This window comes from Heloderma suspectum, chromosome 1 (genome assembly GCF_057233095.1).
Source record: "Heloderma suspectum isolate Gila_16-S chromosome 1, 16-S_ref, whole genome shotgun sequence".
NCBI lineage: Eukaryota > Metazoa > Chordata > Lepidosauria > Squamata > Helodermatidae > Heloderma > Heloderma suspectum.
Genome location: NC_139458.1, coordinates 95,724,748 through 95,741,133, shown reverse-complemented (window position 1 = coordinate 95,741,133; position 16,386 = coordinate 95,724,748). Strand labels below are relative to the sequence as shown.

At 42.4% G+C, this 16,386-nt stretch overlaps 1 protein-coding gene across 1 annotated transcript in view; it reads right to left on the bottom strand.

The window, feature by feature from the left end:
- Window positions 1-16,386, bottom strand: part of SHANK2 (SH3 and multiple ankyrin repeat domains 2) — a 556,941-nt gene that overhangs the window by 468,548 nt on the left and 72,007 nt on the right. Inside the window, exon 8 of the mRNA XM_084851942.1 lies at window positions 9,366-9,482. Within this exon, the coding sequence (XP_084708068.1) occupies window positions 9,366-9,482 (117 nt within the window). The remainder of the gene's footprint in view (window positions 1-9,365; window positions 9,483-16,386) is intronic.

Below are 16,386 nucleotides of genomic sequence, written 5' to 3'. Positions count from 1 at the left end.
AACACCAGGTCAACATCCCCCAGCTTCCTCTTGTCTCCCATCAAAAGTACCTCGGTCTTGTCAGAGTTCAGCTTCAGCCTATTCCTCCCCATCCAGCCACTCACCGTCTCCAGACATTTGGATAAGGATTCTACGGCCAACCTTGGTGAAGATTTGAATGAGAGGTAGAGCTGCGTGTCATCCGCATATTGATGACACTGCACCCCAAACCTCCTGATGATAGCCCCCAGTGGCTTCACATAGATGTTAAATAGCATCGGGGAGAGGATGGAACCCTGTGGCACCCCACAAGTAAGTGGCCACGGGTCCAAAACCTCCTCTCCCAGTGCTACTCTCTGGTACCTGCCAGACAGGAAGGACCGGAACCACCGCAATACGGTGTCCCCAATGCCCAACCCCTCCAGGTGGTCCAGGAGAATACCGTGGTCAATGGTATCGAAAGCCGCTGAGAGGTCGAGGAGAACAAGGAAGGAGCATTCACCCCTATCCAGAGCCCTCCTCATATCATCTATACTACCTGAGGGTAATTTCCTTAGTTCAAAGGGAAAAGAATGGGGGTCAGGTGAGCCCATCAGGTATTACTTACCAAAGAGTAGTCTCAGCCTCATAAGAAACTTTAACTTTTTTGCACCCTGCCCATGCCCCTTTGATGCAGAAACCCTGTGCAGGCATTCCCCTGAATATGGAAGGGCTAAATGTGTGTAGGGAGCAGAGGCACCTGTACCAGGGTACCCAATTGTTCTCAGGCTTCTAAGCATGTTAGCCAAAACAAACATTCCTTTATATCCGTATCCAGCAGTTACGTCTTTCTTTCATTTTTATTCTAGTGTAGGCACAGGGGCCAGTCCAGATTGGGACCGTAGCACAGGGGTAGGGGGGCTTTTAAGATCTTGATCAGGGCCCCTGCACCTACCCTAGAATAAAAATGAAAAAAAGATGTAGCTGCTAGATACAGATTTAAAGTAATGCCTATTTTGGCCCTTAGAAATGCGGACAAGGTGCTTGGCCAAGTCCGATCGACCACTTGTGTGCTTGACCCTTGCCCTTCATGGCTTATTAAATCAAACAAGGAGGGGTTGTCTGGCTGGGCCCAGGAGGTTGTAAATTCCTCCTTGAGAGAGGGAGTGGTGCCTGCCGCTTTAAAAGAGGCAGTAATTAGACCACTCCTGAAAAAGCCTAACCTGGACCCAGAGGATGTTAACAATTATAGGCCAGTGGCCAACATCCCCTTCCTGGGCAAGGTGCTTGAGCGGGTGGTTGTAGGACAGTTCCAGGCACTCTTGAATGAAACGGATTATCTAGATCCATTTCAATCGGGCTTCAGGCCTGGTTTTGGAACGGAAACCACCTTGGTCGCCCTGTGGGATGACCTCTGCCGGGAGAGGGACAGGGGGAGTGCGACCCTGTTGATTCTCCTGGACCTCTCAGCAGCTTTCGATACCATCGACCATGGTATCCTTCTGGATAGGTTGTCTGGGTTGGGAGTTGGAGGCACTGCACTACAGTGGTTCCGCTCCTACTTGGATGGCCGATTCCAGAAGGTGGTGCCGGGGGATTATTGCTCTGTGCCATGGCAATTGTGCCATGGGGTTCCACAGGGCTCTATTTTATCCCCCATGCTGTTTAACATCTACATGAAACCGCTGGGGGAGGTTATCCGGAGGTGTGGGCTGAGCTGCCATCAATATGCGGATGATACCCAGTTCTACCTCTCTTTCTCATCAAAACCAGGTGAGGCAGTGGCTGTTCTGAACCAGTGCCTGGGCACGGTAATGGACTGGATGAGGGCTAATAAACTGAAACTCAATCCAGACAAGACGGAGGTACTGTTAGTGGGTGGTTCGTCTGCCCGGCTAGGTGATATTCAACCTGTTCGGGAGGGGGTTGCACTCCCCCTAAAGGATCAGGTGCGTAGTTTGGGGGTGCTCTTGCATCCAGAACTGTCACTTGAGGCACAGGTGAACTCAGTGGCACGGAGCGCTTTTTATCACCTTAGGCTGGTATACCAACTATGCCCTTATCTGGACAGAGATAGCCTAGCTACAGTTATCCATGCTCTGATAACTTCTCGTCTGGATTACTGCAATGCGTTATACATGGGGCTGCCTTTGAAAACGGTCCGGAAACTTCAGCTGGTCCAAAATAGGGCAGCAAGATTGTTAACAGGGACTGGCCTGCAAGCTCATATTATGCCAGTACTTTTCCAGCTGCACTGGCTGCCAGTCCATTTCCAGGCCCGATTCAAAGTGCTGGTATTAACATTTAAAGCCCTTAACGGCTTGCGGCCAGGTTACCTGAAGGATCGCCTCCTCCCATACGTGCCTGCCCGGACCTTAAGATCATCATCAGTGGCCCTTCTCCGTGAGCCCCTGCCAAAGGAAGTGAGGCGGGTGGCTACTAGGAGGAGGGCTTTTTCTGCTGTGGCACCCCGGCTCTGGAATGAGCTCCCTAGTGAGGTTCGCCTGGCGCCTACATTGTACTCCTTTCGGCGCCAGGTGAAGACCTTTTCATTTTCCCAGGCATTTTATCATTGTAGCTTTCTAAATTTTTATCTTTGCTGTTTTAAATCCGTATTTTAAACGCCTGCACCGCTGCTAGGTTTTATTGTGGTTGTATTGTTATACTGTGGTTTTAATGTTCTGTATATTTTAAATTGTTTTATTGTGTGCCGTTTGGTTTTAGTTTCTGTGAACCGCCCAGAGAGCTTCGGCTGTTGGGCGGTATAGAAATAAATAAATAAAATAAATAAAAATAAAGAAATAAAATAAAGAAATCCTTTTCAGACATTTGTGCTAAATGTGCAAAGGTTCGTAGAGAAGCCTGCATGCCTGGAAAAGCTGGGGGCGGGCTTGAATACCTTATGCCAACCTGTGTTCAGGCAAATGCCTAAACAAGGCTAGAGAAGAAAATAACATCTGACCCAGGGTGTCTATTTATTTTAAGGTGGTATCTCCATTACAACTTGATCCATCCCTGGTAATGTTTCTTTCTTTGCAGCATCAAGAATATAAAATGTTCTAATGAACATGGTACAGCTTGTACCAGACCTTATTTCCTCTCACAACTGAGCAGGCACATGCACCCAAAAGATATTTACTAGGCTGAGATTTCTCCCTAAACAGGGCCTCAGACATTCAAATAAATAGTAGAGGATGTATTCAAAATAAGATTATGGCTCCCAGTTGAAACAACTTCCAGTTTTCATTTCAGATTTCTTAAATTCCATTTATATTCTGCTGAGTGTTGCACCAGGATTACCTACAGAGAGGCGAACCAGGGATGTTTGAGCTTGTTGAAATACTCTGAACATCACACCAAAGCTCAGTTCAGCTCAATCCCATTTTTGTTTGCAACGTGCAAATAGGAAAAGTGCACATTTTGAATGAGAAAAGTGTGCTTGTCAGTGCAGATTTTTCAAAAGGGTGCACTTCCCCCGTTGGCTAAAGTGTGATAATGCATTTTTTTTTTTTTAAGTGCATTGCAAAATGCTTGGTTATTTTATTTCACTTACTTTCCTGCAGTGTCTCAAGTAATGATATGTGCTACCTACCCCAGTTCTGGATCAGATTTTTAATAACTAATATCAATTTTGACACACACATCTTAGCATTTTAAAAAAGCATACTGCATTGCATATTCCATATACCAGTCCCTTCCAAAATTAAGAGATATTTTAGACATACCAAGGAAAGGAAAGATATCTGCTTTGACAGGCTTCTTACAACTGAAGTAGCAATTAATTAAGAAGCAGATGCTTTAACAGATGTTACACTAGTTATAACAGGCCTCATTACTTGTGTATTTCTAATGCAGTGCAGCATTGAAGTGTTGTAAAACAATCACATGCTAAAATAAACTCAAGCCTTGTTTGTCATAAGTTTATGAGTATCAAACCTATTGGTTTTAGCAAATCCAATAGTGCCTGATGTGACACAAGTAAGGATTTATCTTTTTAGGTATCACATCAAAATGATCTGTCATTTTAAACAATCTCACTGTACATGTCACTTATACAAAACATGCTTGTTACAAGCAAATTGCCAACTTGGTTTCCACTAATTTCCTTCTAAGTTTGTAAATCAGTGACTGGGGAGAACCAATAACTTCCGCTTCCTCCTATATAATCACCATGCTGTGCTGTGTTCTTCATTCTAAACAATCCCTAACCAAGTTAAGTCACGAGGAGGGAGATCTTATGGTCCCAGGAGGGTGTCCCGGTGACCATATGATTCTTTAGAGTCTCCTCTTCGAAGCTGTAGACACTGTTACGATGTCGGAAGGGGGGCTCTGGAATCCGATCCGTCCCCCCAGCCCCTCGCTGCTACCGCGGAAAGAACCACTCTGGCTGATATCCAAGGTCACAAAACCAGCCTCAGAGGTCCTTGGAGAGGTCAGAAAGGGGGCATCTGGTGGGCAGGGAGGGGAGAGGAGAGGAGAGGCCTGAACATGATGTTTCCTATAACTTTGCCAACCCCAGCCCCACCTGCGTGCCTCCTTTAGATGGGCTCAGAGGCCAATCTAGGAAAAAAACGTAACAGCAGGAGCATGGAGAGGCAGAAATTGCCTCCATCACTCCCCCACCCTGCTAGCAGCAGCCCAAGGAGGGCACTGGACATGTGGAATCCTCCAAGCTGCCATCTCACAAGGCCACAACCCACAGGACTGTGCCCTTGGCTTCTCAGCACTTCCTTCCTTCCCTTGTCTGTCTGCTTTCTGTGCCTGTTTGCTCCTCAGTGTGTCCTTCCCTGATATGTCTTGCCATGTACACTGCCCCATCCCTTTGCCCAGACTTCTACTCTGATTTCGGCATTTTGCCTAGCTATAGAATTGACAACTGCTTAGCCCATCAATTTCTGCTGCTTTAGCTTCAACTTGCCATAGCCCAGGGATTATTCAAGCACCTGGCACTACAGGAAAATAAATTCCACTGAAACCAAGAGGTTCCACTTTCAAACAGATGTGTCCTGGGCCTGAGTTTTAGACAGCTGGCTCCTATGGTCTTGCAGTGGTAACAATCAGCTGCCAGAGCCCTTGAACCAACTCTTGCATCCGAACACTGCATGCACTCACTTTTTGCACACTGGTGTAAGTGTTCAAAATGCCTGCTTGAAGATCTGCAAAATGTCCATGCATGCAGACTTTTATGCATGCTATTGGGGAAAAAATCAAAAACATCAGTGCTCATGTTCTGTTTAAGGGTCATTTTAAAGCTTTAGGCTGCACTCCTATACAAACTGGCCTTGAAAGCAAACTACAAATTATGTTAAATGCATATTCACATTTGCATGTGTGTGTGAGTTTAACAGGAGCGCCAATCTGGATAAGAACTACAGTGTGGGTAGACAGCATTCCTAGCTCCATAGTAATAACAAAAAACACCCCCCTCTGAAGTGGCTCTTTGCCCCAGGAGGGAAGCTGTTATTGACACCAGGGAAGCACTAGAGGAAAAAAGGAGCATAAATCTACTTCCTTGAATCTGTGGAATTCCTTCATTTGTACTCCATTTCTATGAATCTATTAAAACCATGCTGTGTCTTTATCTAACAGTCTCAATCATACTGTAGTAACTGATAGGCAAGAAAAGATGCATTGTTATTACATTAAGTAGCTCACAGAACAGCATGAGCGACATACTTCCAAAGACCTCTAGCAACATGCCCCATAGCACTTCTGAAATGTTAACTTCAAACATATATTTTCTGATATTGTAGAAAGCACATACTTATGTTTAGGTATCTCAGAATAATATATCACATTAAAACACACTTCCAAATATTAAGTGTTTAAAAATATATTACACATAGACAAAACCTTCTAACACCACAAGACAGATAGTATTACACCAGTCAAACAAGTAACATTACAGAATGAAATACATCACTGCTTATCTAGGAGTTTAGTCATGAATGGTCCATCTAAGACGTTAGGTTACAATTATAGTTGTCTTTCAGCTTCTCTTAAAAAATCTTTGCAATATTATTGTAAACCACTGTGAGAACCATATGAGCTAGTCAACAGAATATCAATTTTAGTTAATAATACGATGGTAATAACTCATTATACATAGAGAACAGATTATCAGAGTGTAGATCCTTATGTAGCTAAAAAAAAGCAGCAGCATTGTAACAACAGGAAATAATCAGCAGGACTGAGGAAACCACAAGGTTTTAGGAAGTACAAAAACCTTCTGGAACCCCCCCCCCCCCCATGACGATTGAGTATGCTCATGGACATGGAATGCTGGCATTTGGGGTGGATGGGAAACAGAATGGAGTATCCCGAAAAAGGGAATGGCTAGCTTCCTAGAATCAGACTAAAGAGAATAGGGAAGACCCACAGATCACTTAGATATGAGCTCACTAATATTCCTAATGAATATGCAGTGGAGGTGAAGAATAGATTTAAGGGACTAGATTTAGTAGATAGGGTCCAGGAAGAACTATGGACAGAAGTTCGCAACATTGTTCAGGAAGCGGCAACAAAAAACGCCCCAAAGAAAAAGAAAACCAAGAACGCAAGATGGCTGTCTGCTGAGACACTGGAAGCAGCCCAAGAAAGAAGGAAAGCAAAAGGCAACAGTGATCGGGGGAGATATGCCCCATTAAATGCAAAATTCCAGAGGTTAGCCAGAAGAGAGGAGGAATTATTTTTAAACAAGCAATGCGCGGAAGCGGAAGATGATAACAGAATAGGAAGGACAAGAGACCTCTTCCAGAAAATTAGAAACCTCGGAGGTAAATTCCAGGCAAAAATGGGTATGATCAAAAACAAAGATGGCAAGGACCTAACAGAAGCAAAAGAGATCAAGAAAAGGTGGCAAGAATATACGGAAGATCCGTATAGGAAGGATAATAATATCAGGGATAGATTTGACGGTGTGGTCAGTGAGTTAGAGCCAGACATCCTGAAGAGTGAGGTTGAATGGGCCCTAAGAAGCATTGCTAATAACAAGGCAGCAGGAGATGACGGCATCCCAGCTGAACTGTTTAAAATCTTGCAAGATGATGCTCTCAAGGTGATGCATGCCATATGCCAGGAAATTTGGAAAACACAAGAATGGCCACCAGATTGGAAAAAATCAACCTATATCCCCATACCAAAAAAGGGAAGCACCAAAGAATGTTCAAACTATCGAACAGTGGCACTTATTTCACATGCCAGTAAGGTAATGCTCAAGATCTTGCAAGGTAGACTCCAGCAAGTCATGGAACAAGAATTGCCAGATGTACAAGCAGGGTTTAGAAAAGGCAGAGGAACTAGAGACCACATTGCCAATATCCGCTGGATAATGGAGAAAGCCAGAGAGTTTCAGAAAAACATGTATTTCTGTTTTATTGACTATTCTAAAGCCTTTGACTGTGTGGATCATCACAAATTATGGCAAGTTCTTGGTGGTATGAGCATACCAAGTCATCTTGTCTGCCTCCTGAGGAATCTGTATAAATAGCAACGGTAAGAACAGACCACGGAACGATGGACTGGTTTAAGATTGGGAAAGGAGTACGGCAGGGCTGTATACTCTCACCCTACCTATTCAACCTGTAGGCAGAACACATCATGTGACGTGCTGGGCTTGATGAAGCCAAGGCTGGAGTTAAAATCGCTGGAAGAAACGTTAACAATCTCAGATATGCAGATACCACTTTGATGGCTGAAAGCAAAGAGGAGCTGAGGAACCTCATGACGAAGGTGAAAGAAGAAAGTGCAAAAGCTGGGTTGCAGTTCAACCTCAAAAAAACCAAGATTATGGCAACCAGCTTGATTGATAACTGGCAAATAGAGGGAGAAAATGTGGCGGCAGTGACAGCTTTGTCTTTCTAGGTGCAAAGATTTCTGCAGACGCTGACTGCAGCCAGGAAATCAGAAGACGTTTACTTCTTGGGAGGAGAGCAATGACAAATCTTGATAAAATAGTGAAGAGCAGAGACATCACACTGACAACAAAGGTCCGCATAGTTAAAGCAATGGTATTCCCCGTAGTAACCTATGGCTGCGAGAGCTGGACCATTAGCAAGGCTGAGCGAAGGAAGATAGATGCTTTTGAACTGTGGTGCTGGAGGAAAAGTCTGAGAGTGCCTTGGACTGCAAGAAGATCAAACCAGTCCATACTCCAGGAAATAAAGCCAGACTGCTCACTCGAGGGAATGGTATTAAAGGCAAAACTGAAGTACTTTGGCCACATAATGAGAAGACAGGATACCCTGGAGAAAATGCTGATGCTAGGGAAAGTGGAAGGCAAAAGGGCTGACCAAGGGCAAGATGGATGGATGATATTCTGGAGATGACGGACTCGACCTTGGGGGAGCTGGGGGTGGCGATGGCCAACAGGAAGCTCTGGCGTGGGCAGGTCCATGAAGTCACGAAGAGTCGGAAGCGACTGACCGAATAAACAACAAAAAAGCTTCCTAGAACCCTTAAAAGAAGTGCTCCACACTGCAACATTTTCTTGCAGGTGTGACTTGTATATATCCTATATACTAATAGGAACTCAGTTGGATCCTTATGTAGCCAAAATGGCACCATCCACAGACAACAGAGAGGTATCAGCAGACTTGAGAAATCCAACAATTTGCAGGATTGCAGAATTTTTTTTTAAAGTTAAGAAAAAAACCTAAGAGGGAGGCAAGACAGCCCAGTTAGGAGTGAAAATGTCAATAGAAGAGGAAATGGAATGGAGTATCCCAGTAGAGAGCATGACTGGCTCACTGGAACCCCAACAACAGCACTTCTCATCACTTGTAGTAGTAGTAGTAGTAGTAGCAGCAGCGGCAGTGGTGGTGGTAGTAGCAGCAGTAATAATAATTATCATTATTATTATTATTATTATTATTATATTAGTAGTAATAAGAGGAGGAAGAAGAAGAAATCTGAGCTATTGGAAAGTCAAGGCTTTCTGAGTGTTCCACTCAAACACCTGAAAGAACCCCTGTAGCACCCAACAACATCTTCTACTTGGGGTGTGTGGGAGGAGAATGACATGCAGAGCATCTGTTTCCCACCAAAGATTCTGGGAATTTTAGTCCCAAACCATACTGTGGTGGAAAAAGACCATCCGCTGTGGACTAGGAATGCCCCTCTGTTATCCCCTTTCCCAAGAAAAGTTTTTTGACCTTGGACCAAGGGGAGGAGTATGGGGTTCAAAAGGGCAGTCTGTGCCTTCCTCAATTCTGCTCACAAGGATTTGAGAGTTGTTCAAATTCTTGTGACACCCCTAGCAAGTACCACTCATATCACATAATGGATGACAAATCAGACCAATGCAGTGGCTGAGCACAGCACAGCCTTGTCTGAAGAATTCACAGTATCATGGCATGTTTCTAGGGAATAATTTATGTTATGTCAGCAGTGAAATTATAATAACTAACCTGGTTATAAAGTGCACAGATGTGCAATGCTGTGTTTCCAGAGGCATTTTGTGCTCCCATGTCTGCTCCATAAAACAGAAAATGTTCTAAATGCTGGACATGCCCATATCGACAAGCCTAAAAAGATAAACAGTTCCTGTTTTAATTATAAAATCTGCACTTTGCAACATAGTTTATCTCCATTGTATATTCTATAATATACTCAGAAGCTTTGACTACTGAGTATTATGAACACAAGTTCTTTGCACAGTGAGATGCATATTATAACCAAATGTGTAGTAAGTTGAGACTCCATACTGAAATGATTATCTGTTGTTGTTGCTTTTAACAGTGGCACATTGCACTTCTGGTTGGCCGACTGCACTTTCTGTATGGCTTAGTGGTGAAACAATTAGACAACCCATAGAAAGTCAACATCACTGTTTCCTTAAACAGTCTAGAAAATACAATAATGTATAAGCCAAAACTAAACAAAAACAAATACAACATCCTGGTTCGTCTTATCAGGAAAGCATGTGGAAGTCAATTTATAAATGAATGACCCCTATAGTCAAGATACATTGATGGGAGTCCTGCTTAGCAATAAAACATGCAGAAGAACTCAACTGAAAAAGAGATACTAACTCTCCATGTTAGTACCCTAAAAACCTCACTACCAAGGGAGATATATCCATGAATCTAAGCTATTTCTGAAGTTTTGTTGTGCCCATACTCCTCTGGATAACAGCTAAAGGGCCCACACAATGATTGGGTCCACACAACACAATAACCCACACTCAAGGTTGAATATGGGTTGAGTGTGGGTTGTTGTTGAAACATAGGTTGTTGTGTTGTCTGAACCCTGCTACACTAACAAACCATGGTTTGTTAACCATGAACAATCCATGAAGAGAACACGTGTTTTTTTGTTGAGTTGTGAACTGCAGGTTGTTCATGGTTAACAACCATGTGGCTGGGTTCAGACAACACAACAACCTACATTTCAACTACAACCCACACTCAAGCTTGAGTGTTGATTATTGTGTTGCATGAACCCAGTCACTGACCCTGTTTGGATGTAATGACAACCCATGGCTTAATTAACCCATGGCTTCTTGAGTTAAACCATGATTTAGCCGTCAGACGATCAAGTACATCATGGGTTGTTTTTCCTATTCATGGGTTGTTTTGTTCGGCCCACCTCACTGGCTTCCAGCCCATATCCCAGGAGTCTTTGTGACACCAAAGAGCTGCCTCTGTACCTGATGAAACAACTTACACACACCCATGATTCTGCGTTCAGACACAACAACAGCCCATGGTAGTTCACAACTCAACAATTCATGGGTTCTCTTCATGGGTTGTTCATGGTTAACAACCCACAGTTAACCTAGTGTCAGATTCAGATGTAACTATGACGCATGATTCAACAAGCCATGGGCTAATTAAGCCATGGGTTGCCATTACGTATGAATAGAGTCAATAGGAAGCCCATCATGTGAGAGTTTGTTATTTCAACCACTGGCCTAAAATGGCAGCATCACTAAATGCTAAAATTAACAACAGCAACAATGATGTGGGATTTGTGTGTCTTTTTTATTCTGGGACTTTAGGACAGTTGTTCGAACTTTTCTCCACAACCACAGAAGCCAGAATATTCCATATTTCCTAAACTGAATATATGATTTTTAGAATTTTAGTAACTGATACTAATACTATAAATAAATCTAGAGCTGTGTGATTTATGATAAAGCTGTAAGAATATTTGTTATTCCTATAATAATAATAATAAAACCTTAGGTATATGTGTGAGCTCTTTAAAATAAAAAGTATCTATGTACAAAATTATAATTACAGATGGTAAGTTATTATGCTACAAATTGAGGCTGAGATACATTTCTTATCCGCTCATGAGCATGCATTAGGAAAACACCAGGGCCACCAGATGGCACTAACAATCACATTTCTGAATCACATTTTTAAAGAGGGTTGTTGAGAAATAGCAAAATGTATTTAAAATAAAAAGTTTATCATTATGGCTTCCCTTACAAATACAATTATCTGCCTCACAACCAAAATACAAACTACAAAGATGTTCATGACAGCATTTTACTAATATGCAAAGGAGTTGTACATGTAACAAATTCATAATAATTATGGCAAGTAAAGTGTGTTTTTATTAGTGATGTACGGATTTTGTTTAATCTGTTTTGTGTGTATTCTGCAGATTTCCAGGCCTCTTTTATTCTGTCAACCACTAATTGAGGGAATTGGATCCCACTGCCCCGCTTCAGAAAAAGTACATAAAAATATACACTGCAATTTACGTAACTTTCGCTAGTATGCACTATTTTGCATATTTTTCTTAGTGCTACACAGCAGAGGCTGAAGTTGAAGTTGTATAAAACGTTTGTGTGTTGGGTTTGTTTGTTTTTTTAATGAGGCATATATATTAATATATTTTCCAGTAACTTTCATATAACTAAATAAATTTGCATATAGTTCCAGAAAGTAAAAAAACTGTCCACAACTGCACAGAAACCTCGCAACTTGGCAGATGCCAGTTTGCTGTGGAATCCACAGGCTGACTCCATAGTAATCCAAAGTCACTTGAATCAGATTACTCTGACATCCATGCATGCATATTTATGGCTTTTCCTTACAATTGCTGGTGGTGGAGGTGCTACTCTGTCATGAGAGGAATCAGTTTACGGAACCAAAAAATACTTTGTACTACACTGAAAAGAAATAATGTGGTGCAGAAATGGTCTCTCCCAGCATTATTCCATTTCCTACTCAACACAGACTGCAGCAGGCATACATCTAATCTGGTTGAGGTCTCTGAACACCTACTGAGGTACCTGCTAAATGCGGTGATTTTGTATAGGTTTTCTGGCATGGTTGCAAAGTTTATGTGCAACTGCCACAGAAAAATCTGGTCTTGGGAACGTAACTACAGAGTGTTTCTTTTAACAGACTATTTCAGGTGCTGCCCCTCTTAATTAGCATGTGCTAACATGCTAACAAATTATTTTCTTGGAGGTTTTTATGCAGCACCATTCACTTAAAATTTGCTGCATTTGTGGAACAGTTAAACTATTATTTGCACCACATACCGGAAAGATTAACTCAGTCCAAATAAATAATGCCACCTTTGAAATTAAAAACTATCCTCAATTTCTCCTCCAGTATCCTCAGCCCTGAGGTAAAAATGCCATTCCTAATTAAATAAGCAGGAATTAAGATGGTCTAAAAACACCTAAGTGTGGCCCATTGTGTCCTATTCATCATTATGTAAAATGAATATTGGAAAGCTTCCTACAGAAAACTCTGAATATGTATCAGTAAACAATGGTTTTAGTAAAAACCAAGTTGTGACTGATGGCTTCTTCACTGTGCCAAGATATTTCACACTTTCCACAACTGATGAGAAAATGGGATTGTTTTACAGTGTTCTGAATACTGACTTTGTTCTTATTGAACCTGTACTGCTCAATTAGCCTACATTCTTGATGTAAACCAACCTGATTTGTCTCCGATTACAAGCACAAAAGACTGCTTTCGAATTACTGTGATACTTCCCAGCACGGAGACTTTTGAACAGAAAATAATGAATAAATGTATCAGGTTCAACTAGTATAAGAATACACAGTGAAGCAAACACGCACACGCGCACGCACAGATCTAACTCAAAAAAGACTGCTAATCTAATTTAAGTTCTGCATCATTCTCTATAGAGGGGTCACAACTTTGACGCTTCCACTTTGGAAGAGCAATGAAGCAATGTCATCAGACAAAATATTGGTAACCATGATTTGGACTGGGCTAAAATTGTGGCATGCCAATCTATAGGTGTTGAGATTTAAGAGGGTTGGATCCAACACTGTCATTCCACTGACAGAAGCAGTTCAATCAGCAAAACTGAGAAAGGGGGATCCTCCATCCTGCAGGCATGGAGGACTTCAGCGGGGAGGAGAGAGGGAACACAGGAACATAGGAAGCTCCCTTATACTGAGTCAGACCATTGGCCCATTTAGCCCAGTACTGTCGACACTGACCAGCAGTGGCTCTCCAGGGATTCTTTCCTCACCCTTCCTGGAGAAGCCAGGGATTGAACCTGGAACCTTCTGCATGCAAAGCATGTGCTCTATCACACTGAGCTACAGCCCCTCCCATTTTCTCATCAGTTGTGGGAAGTGTGAAATATCTTGGCACAGTGAAGAAGCCATCAGTAACAACTTGGTTTTTACTAAAACCATTGTTTATTGATATATATTCACAGTTTTCTGTAGGAAGCTTTCCAATATTCATTTTACATAACGATGAATAGGGAGAAAGTCCTGTTGCCCTGGTGGATGTCTGCTAGCCCAGCATTGGATTTAACCAAGAGTATTTAAGCAGACAGAGGTAAAATGCTGTATGGGTCTAAAATAAGGGTCTTTTTACAAGGAGTAAAAGTGTGTAATACTGAGGTTCCATTACATGAACTTGGCCTATCTTGGTTGAAAAGCATTATGAGCAGGCCCAATGTACCGTTCCACACTATGTCGTTTTCCAGAGTAGATCATCATAAATAAATTAATCCAGAGGTCTTATCAGTCCATTATTTTTTCAATCCTGACAAAAAAAAACCTCATACACACTTTCACAAAAACACACAATACACAGAACAGAGATGAGTGAGACATAAAAAGCTGTTTTACACCAGTCTGCTCCATAAAGTTTGAAGCTACCCTAAGGGCCAAATTATATGGTACCTTAAACATGTGATGTCCACATCAAATGAGTAGCTAAAACACAGTTACCCAAAAGACCACCTGCTTCCCCATGAAGCTGACCAACCATTAAAATTAGACACAAAGTCCCCACACTGTAACCCACTGTCATCTAAAGCAAGTAAGGTCGTGGTGAATGGAGACTGGTGTTTTCCCACCGTGGCACCCCACCTTTAGAATTCCCTTCCCAGAGGTTTGTCTGGCATCGTCCTCATTCTCTTTTCGATACTGGATGAAAACCTTTTTATTTGCCCAAGACTTTTAACAGTTGCAGTGAAGTTATTTTATGCCAGATTTTTAACGGCCTACTAGGATATGTTTCTTTTTTATTGTATTTTTAGGGTTTTATCTTTAATCCCCTCTGAAAGCCACAGCTGAAAAGTACCTAACAAATGATCGAAATAAATAAATTAGTAGTTTGGCCTAAGGCTACCACTACAGCATGAGTCCAACAAACAAAATGACTCAGACTGTTCCCTTACTGCCACCTATAGCGTTGTAAAATTATATAAATCTGCTGCCCTCATTGACTAATCTAACTAGTTCCTACTGCAGGACTATCTGCAATTACTTTCTAGAACTTAAGATCAATTTAGTGGAAGAAATAGGGACTGGGGAATGTGAAACTGTTACTGATTCCCTTCAGTGGAGCAGGGTAGCACTAGTTAGAACATGTTGGCACTCATTTAAGCATATGGACTTTCCAGACTACAAGCATTTACAGCACTAAAAGCAGTAAAGACACCCTGAGTGGTGGAAGTCATGGAGCTGAGCAAGCTTTAGCATCGCCTAATGAATATTGAGTAATTCCACTGGGTAGCTCAAGAGGGCACCAGAACCACTGAGATGAAGTAAGGTTCAGTTCAGATTACGCTTTATCATTCTAACCATATAAATCAGACATTTCCAGCTGCTAAATATTGAAGCATACTCAGTTGTTACAGTAAGAGATCCATTTACAAAGAAAGGGACCACATGACACTTACAGCTTCACTTAACTTTCTGCCACCACACATGGGTTCAAAGTTGATTTGTAAAAATGTACCAAATGATCACCTTTCACTGCAGCATAGAAAATGAAAACAGCATCTGGTATGTCAGGAACTGTGTGTTATCCCATTATTTGTATATGTAATTCCATTTGATATATCTATACCACTTTACCACCATAAATGAGATTGAGATTGCTTTTTTCATTCTGTTGAGAAAATTAAGATTTATTATCTAGAAAAGTGGACCAGGGGGGAAAAAGAAAAAGCATTTCAAACTAGGGCTGTACCATATAGGCTCTCTTCACACCTGGCATTTTTTCCCACTACAATCCGGTCCTTTTGATTCCAGGTCCTTTCTGCAATTTAGACTGGCCCTGTATACAGGTATCTCTCATACTGTCCCTCCGCTCTATACCTATTCATGGCTGGGCGGAGCTGCATGGAACCATCAGGACAGAAGGGGGCTGCTGGCCCCTTGCTTCCTCTCCTCCCCTGATCATATGTTCCTGTAACATGATTGATGGCTCCACCCCATCCCTCCACTCCTTCACAGCAGGAGGGAAGTCAGAAGCCCTTCTAGTAGGCTATGGGAGCTGGTCCCCTGCCCCTCCCTTCCTTCGACTTTGTGGTAAGGGAGAGAGAGTCTTCTCGGTGGTTTACCCTGAGGTTGCTGGCACTGCTAGTCCTTCTCTGTTAAATATGTCGGCATGTGATGGAATTACATGCGGTATATTGCTTGCACTACTGAGTTTGATGGGTATATTTATTTCCGGGTTCCCTGCTACAGAACTAAGAAATCCATAAATTGACTTGTATATGGTCAATGCACAAAGCCATCCTTAGCAGCCCCCCCTCCCAGGTGACTGCTTCATAGGGGACACCTTCTTCATTAGACCCAACTTACTTCCTCCTTTTTCTGGCTTCCCAACAACCCTGTAAGGTGGGCTAGGAGAAGAGATAGTGGCTTGCTTCCCCCCCCCCCCATGCTGTTGTTGCTCTTCCCCCTTATTCTGGCTTCCCAACAACGCTGCCAAGTGGGCTAGGAGAAGAGACAGTGGCTGACTAGGTGGGAGGGAGTACTATGGAAAACCACCTCAGCATTACTGCCTTATCTAAAACAACTCCACACCCCAAAAGGAAAGCATTAAAAATGACCATTCCAAGCTCTGCATGATGAATTTATTCAGGGGAGGAGAAAAGGCACTTTTAATATCCACTGAAATACTATCTGTCAAGCCTTTCTCCTGTGTGGCTGAGAAGGGAGACTCCCCCATC